The sequence below is a fragment of the Numenius arquata genome, chromosome 5, assembly GCF_964106895.1.
Source record: "Numenius arquata chromosome 5, bNumArq3.hap1.1, whole genome shotgun sequence".
NCBI lineage: Eukaryota > Metazoa > Chordata > Aves > Charadriiformes > Scolopacidae > Numenius > Numenius arquata.
In genome coordinates, this window is record NC_133580.1 from 9,968,774 (window position 1) to 9,984,751 (window position 15,978).

At 42.0% G+C, this 15,978-nt stretch overlaps 2 protein-coding genes across 2 annotated transcripts; one reads left to right on the plus strand and one right to left on the minus strand.

Annotated features, from left to right (window-relative positions):
* Positions 1–1,381: 1,381 nt before the first annotated feature.
* PGRMC1 (progesterone receptor membrane component 1) lies at positions 1,382–8,037 on the plus strand. The gene is made up of 3 exons (XM_074147809.1): positions 1,382–1,820; positions 3,764–3,919; positions 6,060–8,037. The coding sequence occupies exons 1-3, from the start codon at positions 1,496–1,498 to the stop codon at positions 6,158–6,160; spliced, it is 582 nt and encodes a 193-aa protein (XP_074003910.1). The 5' UTR covers positions 1,382–1,495; the 3' UTR covers positions 6,161–8,037.
* A 2,668-nt stretch (positions 8,038–10,705) lies between these two features.
* Positions 10,706–15,513, minus strand: LOC141465026 (A-kinase anchor protein 17B-like). Its single transcript, XM_074148205.1, has 3 exons — positions 15,271–15,513; positions 12,526–14,044; positions 10,706–11,959 (listed from the first exon to the last, which is right to left on the minus strand). The coding sequence occupies exons 1-3, from the start codon at positions 15,364–15,366 to the stop codon at positions 11,823–11,825; spliced, it is 1,752 nt and encodes a 583-aa protein (XP_074004306.1). The 5' UTR covers positions 15,367–15,513; the 3' UTR covers positions 10,706–11,822.
* Between the last annotated feature and the right edge of the window lie 465 nt (positions 15,514–15,978).

The window sequence follows — 15,978 nt, forward strand, 5'->3', positions numbered from 1 at the left end:
ATCCTAAATAGGGTCAAAACCCAGACCTACTTTATTACCAAATACAAATCTCATCCATTAGATCAATGAAACAACGAGTTTTTCAAGCTACACAGCAGGTGGAAGCAAAAGTGAGTGTATACCATGAAAGGAGAGATCAAGGTCCAAGCGCTGATCAATAAAACAAGGAGCTTCCCAAATCAGACAGTAGGTGGAACCAAACACCCTACCTTGCAAGAACCAACATGTTTAAACACCTTAGTACTGTGAGGAATTGAATGTATCTCGAAAGGCAAAACTCTGTATCAGTAGCCCCAGTGGCCCACAGAGTTAAAATCTTCCTAACATTGAGAATTAGAAAGTAAATGAAATGTGCTGCTTTTGATGTTATTTAACTAAATGTCCCAATTACAGGTTCAGTAAAAGCCACCTGCATCCACTGAAGCAGTGATATAAACCACCTGCCAAGCTACAATGCAAGATCAAGGTTGGAACGCTTCTCCACATGTACCCCATGTTATTACTCACTTGTGCAGAGGGAACAATGATATTCTGACTGCGTTTGTGTTCTTTTAAAAGGATGGTAAGGACACAATTTGCAGAGACAACTACTCAGACCCAAAACGTCACTTCTGCTTTCTCACACCGGGGACCAAGGCGCAGCTGACACCAGTCAGGGCTTAGCCATAGTCAGGGCTCCAGTTGCTCCATGTGAACACCAGATCAAGTAGGTAACATCAAGTTAGTACTGCCTTCATCTTAAGTTTTACTTCACCAAAATGTCCATTGAAAAGAAGCCTGAATGAAGAAGTCCACTTTTTCATGTTATGAAAGTACCTTGTGGTTGCTGCTTCTGTGGTTTGTTGGGGCTGGGGGCTATTACCTGAAGGGGAAAAACCCGTAAGTTTTTAGCTTCCTCCCATTTCTCCTACTTTGAGTTTGGCACCATCACTAGTAAGCACTCCGAAAAGATGCCGCCCTGTCAGCAAAGCGAAGCTGCGCCCTGGCACAGGAGGAGCGAGTACCGGGAAGGGACTGCCTGGCTCCCACATGCCCACACGGCAGCTTTGACGCGGGTCTAACGCAACTCCGAGGCTATTTTTGCCCAAATTTCTGTGAAACTGTGTGTCGCGGAGGCGCCGCTGCCGCCGCGGCCTGACCTGACCCGCTGCCGCCTCAGCGGGGAATGGCGGCCGCCGGCGCCCTCCCCGGAGCCGCCCTCGCCTAAGCTGCCCGGCGCTTCTCGCCGGGCCGCGGGCTCCCCTCGCCATCCCCGGGCTCACACCACCACCTACTGTCGGAGGCGGGTTAGGAGCTGGCCGGCGCCGATCCCTTCAGTCTGAAGGCGGCAGCCGCGCCTCAGCTTCCTCCCGCCCTCGGCTCCTCCCTTCCTCCCCACAGGGCCGGGCCGCCCCCGGGCCGGCGCCTCCTCCTCCTACCTCCTCCTCCTCTTCCCTACCTCCGCCGCACCGCGTCTCAGACTCCGCCGTGCCGGAGCGCAGCCCAGCCCAGCCCGATGGCCCGTGAGGAGGTGGCGGTGGCCGGCGAGGAGGCGGCGGCCGAGGGGGGCGGCGGCGGCCTGCTGCTGGAGATCGTGGGCTCCCCGCTCAACCTGAGCCTGCTGGGCCTCTGCCTCTTCCTCCTCTACCAGATCCTAAGGGGCGAGCGGCCGGCGGCGCCGGCGGGCGAGGCGGACCCGCCGCCGCTGCCCAAGATGAAGCGCCGCGACTTCACGCTGGCGCAGCTGCGGCCCTACGACGGGGTGCGCGACCCCCGCATCCTCATGGCCATCAACGGCAAAGTCTTCGACGTGACCCGCGGCAAGAAGTTCTACGGGCCCGGTGAGGGCCGGGGCGGGCTCAGCCCCGGCATCCCCCGGCTCTTTGGCCGGAGGGGTCACGGGGGACTCGGCGGTTTGGCCGGGGAGGGTCGGTGCTGGCGGGGGAGGGTGTCCCCCTGCGCGGGGGTCGGTGTGCTCCGCGTTAATGGCTGACCCGCCTGCGGGGTTAGCGGGCCGGGAGCCTGCTCGGCCAAGATGCCCGCGCCCTCTCGGCCCTGCTCACGATCCGGAGGTTTAGGAAAGGATCTGGCTCTCCCAGAGCCGGGAAGGGTGTGCGCAGCGCGGCCGGTGAGATCTGCAGCCCTGGGTTACTGCTGCTGCCTGGGGTCCGGAGTCGGGCCTCGGTGTTGTGAAAACTCCGGCTTTGCCAGCCGGTGTTGCCTCATTTATTCTCTTTATTTTCCCGGGGCGGGCGAGACGTACCGCAGGCACGGCAGGGGTTGTGCCGCTCTCGGGCTGGGCGGCGGGGTTGGCCTCAGGTGCCTTCGCCCGGTGCCGGGCAGCAGAAGCGAAGTGTTCCCTCAGTGTTTACATTCCATCCCCAGCTTTTAGCGGACACCACTCTATTGCATAATATTTATACTAAATACTCGGCAATTTAGATTAAACCAGCTTCCTATCAGGAGTGCAGGCAGTTCAAACGTGCAAAGATTGAACAAGCCGTGCAGAGGCTTATAGAGCAGCTCGCGATGAGGTGGGTGGGAGCGTGTGCACCCAGGGGTAAGAGTTTAATCACCTCCACTAGGGCATGGGTTTTTATTTTTAACAGAGGCCTCCTGCTAAGTCGCCCCACTGAGGCTTGCTAATTTGTACCAGGATCTGTCTGGCATAACCACTCTTGAGCCGACCAGACAGCTGGTAGCTGCAGTAGTGAGCTGCCAGGGCTTCTCAGAGACGAGGAGAACACTGCAGGAGGCATATTGGGAAGCATGATGAGATTATTACTTTTGGTCCAAACATAGACCGGAGGCTGTCACTGAATGATGCTGGACTGTAACTTTGCATTCTGCAGCAGTCAAGGTGACACGTATAGCTGAGTTAGATCTGTGGGTTTGTATTTGTGCAACTGAAAACCACTTGACTTAAGGACCGTGCTTTGGGTGCTACCTTCCTTGACAACAGTAAAAGCTGCCCATTAAATCTGATTTGGTAATTGCTGAATGTTTCCATCACAATGTCTGGCTACTTTGGTTTTCATTTTAAAGGAAAAGTAAGATTCTTTTGATGAATTTAGGAAAAAGCTCACTCAGGGAGGTGTGGAAGATGGCATGCTGTCTACAGTAACCAGAGTTCACATCTGATTTCTTTAAACTCTCTTAAGAACTTCCAATGTCTAGTTGCAACATGTGATATCTCCATTTTCAGCTTGTCATGCAAGCGAGTTAATCATTAGTTAAGTTTAGCAAGAGTCTGTCTTGATAAGATATCTCTGATCTACTGTGAGTTGCATGTTTTGATCATTTGAGTTCATCTTGAATTTTGAAAGTTTTAATAGAGGTTTTTTCCAAGTTGGTAATTTCTAGTATCTCCACCGCATTTTCTGTCAAGTCACCATCTCAGCTCCTTAAGTAAGAAGCGTCTCTTAAAAAACTTCCATTTCACCTCAGACTTATAAATCCTTCTGTTTCTCAGGATGTGCTTCCCAGTTTGTACACTTATTCTAAGCTTGTTTATATGTTCCATGCACCTTTGTGTGGGTCATTGTCCTGATGTTTCAGCAAACTCAATATCTCTTCCCATGTTTTTTTTTCTTGTCCCCTTCTTCTGTTTTTCTTTATTGCCAAGTAGAATAAAACTTCAGAAATTTCAGAAGTTTGAGGCACCTCTGACCCACAGGTCAGGGTTGTGACTCATCATCTGTTTCATTCTGGGGACTCTGATCGATGACGGTCATACACCATCCATTAGCTCTGTAATAATGCTGCTTATGTTTTTATTTTAAAGAGGGCCCATATGGGATTTTTGCTGGAAGAGATGCATCCCGAGGTCTTGCCACTTTCTGCCTGGATAAGGAGGCTCTGAGGGATGACTATGATGACCTGTCTGATCTCAACGACACACAGCAAGAGACCTTGAGGGACTGGGAGTCACAATTCACTTGTAAGTAAATTTAAACCTATTTACAAAGAAGTAGTTAACTACTGTGTGTAATAAGGGAAGCAATGGTTAAAAGGCTGTTACCAGCTGGAAGCATCAGTCTGGAAACTTACTTTGAGTTAATGCCTCAGTTTACTAAGTATTACTAGAATTACTCTTACTCAAAAGAATTAAGAGAAATGTCAGGTTTTCCTTCTGCGTTCTCTCTCCCACTGCACCTTACAGAACCAAAAGAGAGATGTCATAGGATAAGATCTATAAGACCACCCAAAAAGTTGACACGAACTGGAAATTAAGAGTATGTTTTTGATGTAGCAAAGACCCCGTCTATAGAGACGATTAGATTTTAATGCTCTGGAAAATGAAGCTTATGTCCTGTTCAGCTTCTCAGAAATGGAAATAACATTTGAATTATTGCTTCTTGTGTTTTTTGAGTTTGGCCTTGAACTTGGCCTTTTCCCCTTGGAGCTCTTGGTACAACTTTTTTTACTCTAAATAAGTTATTCTGCATAGCCTTGCTGGTGGCTTTATCAGATTCACGGACAGCTGGATCCATCTGACTTTCTCCCCCAGAAGGTGATAATGAATGGGCAAATGACAGCTCTGTGCTTGCAAGCAGCCTGGCCGTTACTGTGCCAGTGAGGGCCCAGTGAGGGCCAGAGTGGTAGACTTGGGATGTTTGTGCTAAAATTAGCAGAAGGAAGTAACTTTCATAGTTCCCTTGTTTTTCTATGCTTAGTATTAAAAGTTTAAAAAACACAACTCCAACTGTTTTGTGTCATGTGCCTCAACTTGCTGCTCAAAAACTTCAAACTTCAGTTTTATGGAAATTGCTGTGTTGACCTTGTACCAGGGCATGTCCACTGGTATTTTTTTTTTCCTCCTATTGTGTATCTTGTTGATGAAGAATAATTCCTCCATATCTCATGATGCCTTTTAGGCAAGTGAACACCAAAGGGATTATTTCTATTCAGATAAGACAAAAAATAAATGTATCAGTTGTTTGTCTTAATACATTTTTACATATATATAAAAATATATATATGATGGAAATTGCATATACAAAAAAAGTAGTATAGTGGAAATCAAATGTTTTTGTTTTTAAATCTAGTGGTTGGTATTAAAGGTTTACTGTCACTAGCTATAATGGTGTGTTCCTCCACATAATGTCATTAGGACGTCTCAGTCCTGACCTCAAGTGCCCCTACTGTATTGGCGCTCTTCCTGTCTTAATCAAGACTGTTAATCATGCCACACTGAATGGCTGTTTTATGATGCTAACAAGTATGTCCCAAAAATCAGAGCTATGCTACCAAATATCTGACTTAAACTAGTGTTTATATCTCCAAGAGCCGGGCATTAGGACTGACAATGAACTGCACTCTTTTTATTACTATGTTTCTAGTAAATTTGGCAATTAGTTGCTTCAAATTCTTATTAATTGTAACAACAATGCTAGTCCAAAATACCTGTACTCAGAAGCATCTTTTGCTTTGTTGAAGTTGACAGATGGGCAACATAGCATAGCTCTCAGTTCTTACATGTACATGATCTTGGCATTTTTACATGTTCAAAAAGAGATACAAAATAAGGCAGAGGCTTAGCTGCATAATTGGATAACAGATCTGTCTTTATCTTTGGGTGAAAGGATCTCTCTTCTGTCCTGTTGGATATTTTCAACATATATTACAAAAACTAAAAACCCTTGAAAGTTGTGTGCCTGTATATATGTGCATGCCTGTGTAATACATAACGTAAATATTCTAAGAATCCATTAGTTGAAGAATTAGCTTTGACATTGGCAAGAGAAATAATCTAATCCAGGATTCTGTTTCTTTGGCTGGATGAGTCCCTCAGTTCACGTGTGTCTTTACATTCATTCATCTTTTGGTTTAGGGAATAGAAGGAGAACTATAGTTACATTTACTTTGCGTGTTTCTTACAGTTACTACAACATTAATAGTAGTTCAGGTAGTTGATTTCAACTTTTCTCCTTCCCCTCAGTATTTGGAACAAGTTGCTGAGAGCGAGAGTTGTTTTATTATAACATAGGCATCCTGTTAATTCAGGAAACAGACATAGGTGTTTAAAAAGATACATCTTCAGGGCAGAATAATGACTTGGATTCTTTTCTTTTTCCCAGTTAAATATCACCATGTTGGTAAGCTGCTGAAGGAAGGGGAGGAACCCACTGTATACTCCGATGAAGAAGAAAAAGATGCCCAGGATGCAAAGAAAGACTAGAGAGTGCAGTGAGGAACAATCTATTTTTGAATTGTAATGGGTCCTTTGTAACATTCCACTTCTGTTTTACAAGTTGCAACAGCAGCGATGCTTACAAAAGGTCCAGAGTTACAGTGAATTCTTTATTTTCAAAGGTTTCCGTTTACCACAACACAGTGGTAAACTACTAAAGGTTAAAGATTTGTCTTCCTTTAAACCTGCATAATTTGAAGTATGCACGAAAAATGTGCTAAAGTAAACTGCAATTTTGGCAATAAAGGACTATTACTCTTTTTCTTCGATCACCATTTAGTGCAGAATAGGTTGAAATCCAGTTTTTCATTAACAACCTAGCACTGTGGACACAAGCACAAACAAGAGTAACTTCACATATGCAACACAAATTCCACTAAATCTTGTTTTGTGTCAGCTTCTGCGGGATCTGGGCCTTGGGTTGTAATTCCTTTAGAAAAGGGACTATATTTTATTTGTCCGTGAAACATCACACTCATTTGTGGTGCAATGTAATCCAATAAGATAATTTGGCTTTTAAAGAGTTACATAGAGGCTTACAGATGAAACACTAACTGCTTTAAGAAAAGATAAGAATTTTTGAGGGGTTAAATCACTTTTAGATACTTACAAAATTAATAAGGACTGAAGAATACTTGGTGTATTCAGTCATGCATAATTATGCATGGATTAATATTCTTTGTTTACTTTTAAAGCACATCTGAAGTATTACAAAGGTTTAGATATCGAGTGTAACTAGGCATCCCTAAAAACCAGGTACACCATGAAGTGTGGCTCGACTGGACTACTATTCATTCACTTTTCCTCACTAAAACTCTTCTGTGAATTTTAATGAAATTATATTAAATGAGGAAGATCATCTGCTATTGGTTCCTAGGCCTAAAAAAGACTTGCTGGTATGGCATGATTAACAAATGCTCTTGTACATGCAGCTTTAACCAGCAGAAAAATGTTTCTGGTCAATGTAACTTCTACAAGTTTCCTGTACAAAATAAAATAACGTGGTGTAAGCTGTTTCTGCGTTGAGGCCTTTGTTGCTTTGGAATGTTGCCATTAAAAGAAACAGCACAATCTCATGCATAACCAGCAATGCTATGCCTGGGGCACCTGACCTTTGAATTGTTTTTTACTTATTTGCTCTCTTAGCTCACATCTATGCTTAATTACTAGATTCGTTCCAACTATGTAAGCTAGTCTCCTACCAGAGGGGGCTGAGTAGATGGATTTGACCAAGGAAAAATGTAAATGTGCTCCTTCTTCATCCAAAATACTTCTGCAAAACTTTCTCAGAAGTTCCAAGGAGGTAACTGATGATTTGCTCGTCACTCGTAAACCCTTGTCCAGGTGATTCTGCTTGGGTGCCTGTCTGGTGTAGTTCCCTGTATTTAATTTCTCTGGTTCAGCCGAGTTGTTTCAATTTGGCAACACGACCAAAATGATGAACGGAGTCCTGAGTGGAAAGGTGTAAACGAGGCAAAACTGATCAGAAGTAAGAGTGCATTGCACAACAGCAGCTTTCCTAAACAAGTTGACACAACACGTTAAAGTGCCTGAGACCATCTGTGGTGGAGAACGAATGACTTTCCCTCAGTCCTAACGCTGTCATGGTGTTTTCTTTTGGTTACAGTGGGCCCTCAAATGAAGAGTGCGGTTGCTTGAGCCAGATAGCTCGTAAAGTGGTACTGTATGAACTACCTAATGAAGGTCTAGAGACACACGTTAATCTTGTCGTGACCTTTGTGTTGCTATTTTATTTTTAGAGACATTTATACTCTTTGCAAACTACTACTAATGGTTTACCTCAAATCAGAAATGTGCTTTTTTATTTGTTTAAGGCAGAAAATAAAATACTCTTGCATAATGGTGATGTTTGTTTTTATTTACTGCAATTAAATGTGATACTTAATCCTCCCCCAGTGTTTCCACTTTTATGTTGTCTTTCTGCAATGCCTTACATCATCCAACACATAGATTGAGTATAATGTTCTAGCTGAATGCCTGTAAGTATGGTTTTGTAGTATAACTTCAACAATATATTAAATATAGAACATGTTCATCTTGTGTAATATGCTTTGCTGTTGTAAAAACAGAGTTAGGCATAAAAAGGCATGAGTAATTGTGAAAACTGAGCAAAAGCTGGAGCTTTGGAAGGCTCTCGTGTAGTGGAACTAGGCCGGGCTATAACCTGCCCTTCAGTAGACCCAACCATCTGACTCTTAAGTTAATTCATAACATATCCTGAGGAACTAACACTATTTTAAATATCAATCTATACGTTACAACATGATGCATGACAAAGAATAATAAATAAAAACTAACCAGAAAACTGGCAGTAACACAAGGCAAAGCTTAACGTTAAGCATCTGTGCCTCTTGGGAAGGAAGCACTACACTTCGGTAAGACTGCTTTTTCAGAGAAAACAAAGAGAATTTATTGTGAAAGGGGAAGAAGCGAGCCACAAAAGCAGTGGTTTCATGAAGCAGCAGGCATGGATTTTATTTTCTTCTAAAGTGCTGGAGAAAATGGATGAGTTTTAGCTTCTTTTTTACTCTGCTCATTGCAACTTGATCCCTTCCATCAAGAGTGACTGGCCACAATGACTAAGCAAAAAGAACCACGCCGGGTACCTTAACAGATTGTACATTAACCAAGTAGGACATGATGACCAACCCAGAGCAGAGACTGTCAGCGATCTCCCTCAGCTGAAGTGTCCGAACACCCGTTGCTTGCGTGTGTCACCGAGGCATGTATGAGGAGCTCTAGGGCAAATCAAAACAATTGAGTAGCATCTCATTTCCAACCAGTTCTGGCACGCTGTCAGCTGCTTTGTACAATTCAGGTATTCTTTTGTCCGGACCCTACCTGCTCTTAATCATCTTTATTAGCTCTTCATGCTGTTTCAGTGAAAAAAAAAAAAAAAAGTTCAGTAATGAATGCTTATGTCAAGAGTTATGTAAGGGGCTTTACAAAAGGCAAGGCGTTTCTATGCATTGCCTGGAATCTCTGGATTAAGAAGAAAGGGCTTTATATCATAATTGCTGTATTCTTGTATTTCAAGCAGATGGGCTGATATAATAATGGGCATTGTGTATTTCTGCTTTAAAAACAGCCTGTAGGATTTCGACTTCAGCATTCTGCACAGGGTACAACCAACTGGCCACGTATTTCAAATAACAAGCTTAGTTCAGACAGTGCCCCTGAGAAGGCTTTCTGTTCTCACTAGCTCTGTTACCAAGCATTTTCATTAGTTTTGCACTAACTTCAGATTTGATTGCAAGATCTGCAGTCTCAGGGCCCTAATTCATACACGTCAGAGTAAACAGCATTTCCATAAAAAAACCCCAACCTCTTGAAACACCAGCCAAGTACAACGGCACACGCCAGGCTCAAACTAAAATGTGTGAAGTTATCCCAGCAACGTTACACGTTCCCATTGCTGAACTATAAAAATGCTGCTTTTAATGCATCTTTTCACCTACTTAGTGTTCTGGTTGTCTAAACGTTCTGTAACTTTCATACTTGAGATATAACACTTATTCCTGTAACTATTGAAGTTTAATCTACAAAGGTATTTGAAAAGTTCTAAAGCAAACTGTTATGTGTATCTTTAAAGATTAACCTTCAGGATAATAAACGAAATTATACCAAACAGTCCAGTGTGTGAAAGGATGGGGCTCAAATTAGGTGTGTTGATAGAAAAAGGAAGGAATTAATATCAAAACGTCTCAAACCAGGTTCTAAATAATGCCACCTGTAAACAAATAGGAAACACAAAAGCTCTGTTTCAGTATGAAGATTGCAATGGTGTCTCACATTTTAAAGTGCACACATATTTTATTTACTAACAATCTTTTAGATGGAATAAGGACTTGGAGATAGAGGGTTTCCTTTCTCAGTTTCAATCAATATAGGTGAATGCAAGAAGCAATTACAGAACTGCTGTATTTATTTGTTACTGAATATTGTGACAACACGTTGATAAAACACTAGAAATTTACACCCAAGGAAATCTTTAGTTCCTGCTCCCCCAGATTAACAAAAAGAAATACTTCCTCACCTGTAACTGAAAGGCCCGTCTCATGGGAAATGGGTAATTATGGACAAGAACTGTCTATAGATTGACAGGAGAGGAAGTTTTGCCATTTTTAATCCGCAAATATTGCGTAGAGAAAAAACACCCTTGGTATGTCGTATCAGCGCAACTGAAACATTTTACATGGTAAACAAATACAATAGTTGATCTTCATTATAACTACAAAATTCTAAAAAGGAGACTTATGAGGGGCATAAAGGTTCTCCAAAATAGTCAGAAAATATTTATGTCAGGAAAATAAGATATTTTTAGATAACAGATCAACAGTACTTTGAGTAGCAACCATTTGTCATTCATGACCCCGAAAAGGCACTCAACATCTGAACGTGTGAATAGAAAAGACTGACAAGACCTGGCTTAGAAGCCTGCAGGAATCACCAGTATTGAACACTGGGAGGAAACCTATCTACCATCAACAATTACAATTATTTTTTTTTTTTATTACTATTTATTGGAGCAGAAGTTACAAACATGGGTAAGATTCTATGTAATGAAGGCAACATCATCACATAAACTTAGTATATTGACAAGTAATAAATAAAGCATACTAAAATGAAAGCTGAAATAATCAGTGTATTGAACTTAGAACTGGTCCTCTGTATCTTGCCAAGGGACTTTGTCCAAAAGCAACTGTTGCTGTCTTCTAAATACAGGCAGCTGAATAAATATGGATATAACTCAAGCTCCTAGACTGTGTTTTCACATTTTTACCTACATGCAGCACAGATCTGACAACATTTGACAATTCCTCTGGAAATTGTTTGTAAGGAAACCCATATTAAGTAGCTATCTCACTGCATGTGCCTTCAAAAGGGCACATTTTGAAATCACGTGATTCGATTTTCAGCCTGCATATATATATATGGGGACTGTCAATATGCTGACAAGCACTGCCCTTTCACCATTAACATTCAGAGCTCTGCTCAGACAATCATTCAGGTTCCTGGAAGTGCTACATCCAGCACAAGTTCAGTGAAATCCGTCCTCCCAAAGACCAGCAAGTTTTCAGAAACACCTCTACAATTGTAAATAGAAAACAAACATTTTTCCAGTGTGGGTTTTACAGAAAATGGGATATTTTTCCATATTTGGAAATCTATCACTTCACAAAATTGAGTATAAATATTCCCCACACCTTCCAGTCCCATCATTTTAACAATCTGATTGAGGAGGCACTTCATATGCTTGCTCTAGGATTTACATAGCTAAATTTTTTCCCAATGACTCATTATTACTGAATACTGCAACTTTGATTATTTACATGGTTCGCTACATTTAATCACAATGTAACACTTTGAGATCTCAATCTGTACCTTCCCAATTCTTAGCAACTAGTCCATGAAAGTTTGTCTAGCCCTGGGGAAAGTTTTGGTCCTCTGTAATCCAAAAGACAAACACAGATTCTGGTTTTGTGGCTCACTACACCAGTTAGATATTGTAGCTAAAGGAATTACCTAAGCAAAAAACCCCCCAGTATTTCATATACCTTTTAATGGTCAAAGGGCTTTCTTCTCCCACTTCTATATAAAAACTTAAGAGCCATTACATAGTAGCTGTTCAGCATCCTCTTCTGGGCTCTGCTCCACAGAAAGTATCTGAGCAGGGGTTTGTCTGAATTATCTCAAGGGGAAACAGAGGGTGTCCTCTGACATCTGCATCCATCTCTCTTCTCAAGATTAATTTCCTCTCATGTCCTGTAGATAAGTACATGAAAAAGTTACTTGAAATTAGTTTTTTGGGGAGGTAGGGAGGGAAAGGATACAGGGAGGTAGCTGTAAGGTATCCGCCAACAAACTGAAAGCATGGTAAATTGTGAAAGGGCTGTAACAACAGCCAGAAACATAGCAATCCTGTACAGAGATCAGATGACTATCTGTACATAAATTCACTAACTTCAGACAGTACCTCCCACCCAGATGTACCACATACTGAGTTGCCTAACAATGTTTTAGTTGTCTAAAGCATGTTGAGTTGCTAGCATGCATGTTGTTACTAACAGAATAACCACCTATCTGCTAATGCCCATGACAGATGCTTTGCTATACAATGAAGCAGACAAATACTACTCTTCAACTGCAGCTGTGCATAGTGTTTTCAAGCTAAACTGAAGAAACCTTCAACTGCATAGAAGTCGCACTCTTTTTTTTATGCCATGTTTATACTTCTTAAAAACACTTACCATTCATCACTGTAAGCACTGCGGCAACTAACCTCACTTGCCAAATCCAGTCACCTTAGTTCTGGTGTCCCTCTTTCTCACCTGTCCTCTGGAGGGTCTCCTGAAGTGGCGAGCCATCATGAGGGGTAACATCTGGTGCTGCCATGGTGGTGTGAAGTGCCTTGAATTTCACTTTGCTGTGGAGCATTTTCTTACATTTTCTTTGTATCTTTCTGAGTGACTCCAGCTGCACGCAAGTGTCTGTCTCTGAAAAGCCACATTCATCAGGTAAAAGATTAGAAGAAAGCTTTTTTCGCTTTTTCTTCACTTTGCGAACATTTCTCTCCTCTTCTCTGGATTGTCTCTCACTTTTCTGTCCTTCATGTCTTAATTTACTACTAGACCTCTTGCATGACTTTTTAAGCTTATGTTCACACTGCCTTCCAAAGCCCTCATAGACAGAATTCAAACAGAAGCTACATTTTCTGCTTTCCTTCTCTTGGCCTTCCAGAGTTACATTTTCAAGATAAACCAGTAATTCTCTTTCCCTGGCTCTGGCAGGCAAGCACCCTTTATTATAATTGGTGTAAATTTCTTCACACCTTCTTTCTGTTCTCTTCATTAGGCTGCTACGTGCCTCTCTAAAGTACTCGGAATCACTGATGTCTTCCAACAAATCCTTTAATCTGCAAGAAGATCTACATGCCTTGTGCAGTACGGTACCTTCATCGCTACCATCTTCTTGTTTGAATTCCTCATCATGACTAACAGCAGTGCAATCCAATGACTGATTAAGTCCAGCAAGTGGTAACTTACCAACAGTCAGTGAGTCATTCCTCTGCACTTGCAACGTTTTTGCAAACCTACCCCCATGGGTCTTGTTTTCTAACAGTGCATCTGTTGACTCAAGTTCCCCAACAGTGATCACCAGTCTACAGTTATCATCGTGATTACAATTTCTTTTGTTGAGGTTTTGTACAGGACTCACTTCTCTGAAGTGCAGTCTGTGTTTGTTACTCAAGCTGATGTCAAAATCACTATCCTCATCAGACACCACTCTCTTCCACCAGCACTTGTTTGCAGTGGTTTTTGGCTCCGAGCAAACACGTGCGTAGCCTGGTGTCTGATAGTAGTTTAGTAAATAATGGATGAATTCATCAGTCTCATAAACCTTTGGCTTTTTGCAACCATCTTCATCAGACACTGTCTGTGTGTGAACTACGTCCAGCACTGGGTTGTCCCTGCAATCGAGAGATTCGATGACCCTGCCGTCTTGTGTAACGGTGATCAGTAAAGGTCCACAGCCAAAGGGGTTGTTGGTGTCTCTGCCGGGCAGCGCGTCAGAGCTCGGGGCTGGAGGGGGACCATTTACAATCGTCCTGACTATATGGCAAGTAGATGCGTGGAAGTTACTCACATCTCCTTCCTCACTACGTATCCTGCCACCTTTTTGGGTTCGCAGGCACTTAAACTCCTCCTTATGTTCCACCTCTTTGTGCATATAAAAATAGGAGTTAATTAGCTCCTGATGTATGTCTTTTAACGCTGTTTCAGAAAAGGAATCATCCTTCCTTACGCCCAATGAAGGATCCACTTTTTGACTTGCCAACTGCGCAAAATCCTTCAAATAAAAAAAAAATCAGGAAAATGATTACATACATTTTTTGAGTGCTATAAAGAGTGCTAAACTGAAAACTCATGAGTGAGCAGTCCCACAGTCAGAAAAGTTATACAGGCGAGGGATAATTTTGGCTCAGTTCAGAGCTCAACCATACAATCTCACTATTCCCAAGTTAGTACTACAGGTATTTTGTCATCTCAGAAAGTTGCATTCTCAATTAAATAAGAAAGTGGACCTTTCAAATAATTCATCTGACTGCAACTGCATAATAAAATATTTATTCTTTGTTTGATCACAGCATCACAACAACTAGTATTGCGTGCAACAGTAAAATTACTACACTTTCATAGACTGAATATTTTATTTAGAATAAATTGCTTTGTTATAAATTAGTTGTATTTGGACTAATTTAAAACAATCTAAAGCTTTCCAAGTCGTAAAACCAAGAAAATAGAAGTTTATTAAACACATCACCTTCATAACTAAGAAGGCAATGTCAGATGTTATGGGGCAGATGCCATGCAGAATGGCAAGGGTCTGGACTTCAACTCTTGGGAAATTATAGTGCTTTAGATATCTTTATCATTAAGGATTAACACTTGTTAAAAGCTGCAAGCAGATTTTCACGTGGCAAATACTGAAGAGAAAGCCATGTTAGCACTCCTGAGAAATGAAACCCCCATTTTCATTTCAAACTTTTTCTCTATGTGCAAAAGAATAAAATTTTTATCACTCCTCTGCTGACTTGCACAACACGTTAGCTGAATCAAACCGAAATAAAACTGATAGCTTAGTGTTGGCCACAAAAGAGAGGCCACTAGAAACGCAACGGGCATAATCCATGCCAATTTAATTGTCTCCTGCAGACCTGAGGCCAAAACAAGCAGAGATAGCATCATTTGTGTCCCCACCCTGAAACTCCTCGTTTGCAGTGCTGGACCAAATCTAACAGAGCCGATACAGCCCTTCCAGCCCTATTTCTACTCAGTAACGACAAGGCCTCAAACAAGCATCAAAGGCAAAGTTTCTGGGTGGAAATGCGCTACCTTTGCTCCCAGGGCAAGATGAGAGCCCACTGTCACAAGACTTAGACCTCAGGCCTCCTCAGTATTGGGTCAGCGCCAAGGCATTCTTCTGATAGCATCAAGACATCAAATGTCTAGTGAATTATTCAGGCTCAAATAAATACCCTTCAAAACTTAAAATATGTTTTAAAATAGTCTTACTTTCACACGGTTTAACAGGACTGTAAGCAGTCTGACAGACTCCACTCTTCTCTGAGCTAGCAGAGAAGCTAGCTTCCTTTCTTCCCATTCAGGCATATTCTCTGGCCACTGCTGCTCTTCAGCTGGTACCTTCCGCTGCTTTGGGGGATGTTTCTCATCTCCATCTATCTGCCTCTCTTCTCTCCTCTCCAGCTTAGCTTTCTTTTTTCTCTCTTGAACTTCTTTCCATCACCACGTCTTTTTCTAGGTAATTATCAATATGGGACAATTTAGATGACACTTGTTTGACATTTTGAGTCCTGGGGAATTGGATGCAACTCTTTGAAATGTTAATAAGAAGCAACCAGTCGCCAAGAATCTGCATGTGGCTGACAAGAAATCTTGTTTGTTAGAATAACGTTTAAAAGAAAAAACACGGCACAGAGATGACGTGCATCCAAGTGACACACACGTTTAGAAAGTTCTTTCTCTCTTCCAGTGTTTTGCATTCCAGGGTTTTCGAAGAGCCACGTCATCATTTGTCTCCAAAGACACAATTAGAGACTGATTATTTGGATCTAATTCTTAAGTTACCAAATCTCCCTACAGATTAGCATGAGGGTCCCATTTAAGAGATATTACAAGACTATTTCCACTGTTCTAAAAACAGCTGAAGCTGTGTGCTGGTTTTGGGTGGGTTAGAATTAATTTTCTTCACAATAGCTAGTC

Bases quoted from the DNA above. Each gene is read 5' to 3' on its own strand.
- PGRMC1 (XM_074147809.1), top strand. From the start codon at position 1,496: ATGGCCCGTGAGGAGGTGGCGGTGGCCGGCGAGGAGGCGGCGGCCGAG. The intron at 1,821-3,763 runs GTGAGGGCCGGG...TTTATTTTAAAG, and splicing joins CAAGAAGTTCTACGGGCCCG to AGGGCCCATATGGGATTTTT. The intron at 3,920-6,059 runs GTAAGTAAATTT...TCTTTTTCCCAG, and splicing joins CTGGGAGTCACAATTCACTT to TTAAATATCACCATGTTGGT.
- LOC141465026 (XM_074148205.1), bottom strand. From the start codon at position 15,366: ATGCCTGAATGGGAAGAAAGGAAGCTAGCTTCTCTGCTAGCTCAGAGA. The intron at 14,045-15,270 runs GTAAGACTATTT...TTTTATTTGAAG, and splicing joins TCCTGTTAAACCGTGTGAAA to GATTTTGCGCAGTTGGCAAG. The intron at 11,960-12,525 runs GTGAGAAAGAGG...ACTTATCTACAG, and splicing joins GGAGACCCTCCAGAGGACAG to GACATGAGAGGAAATTAATC.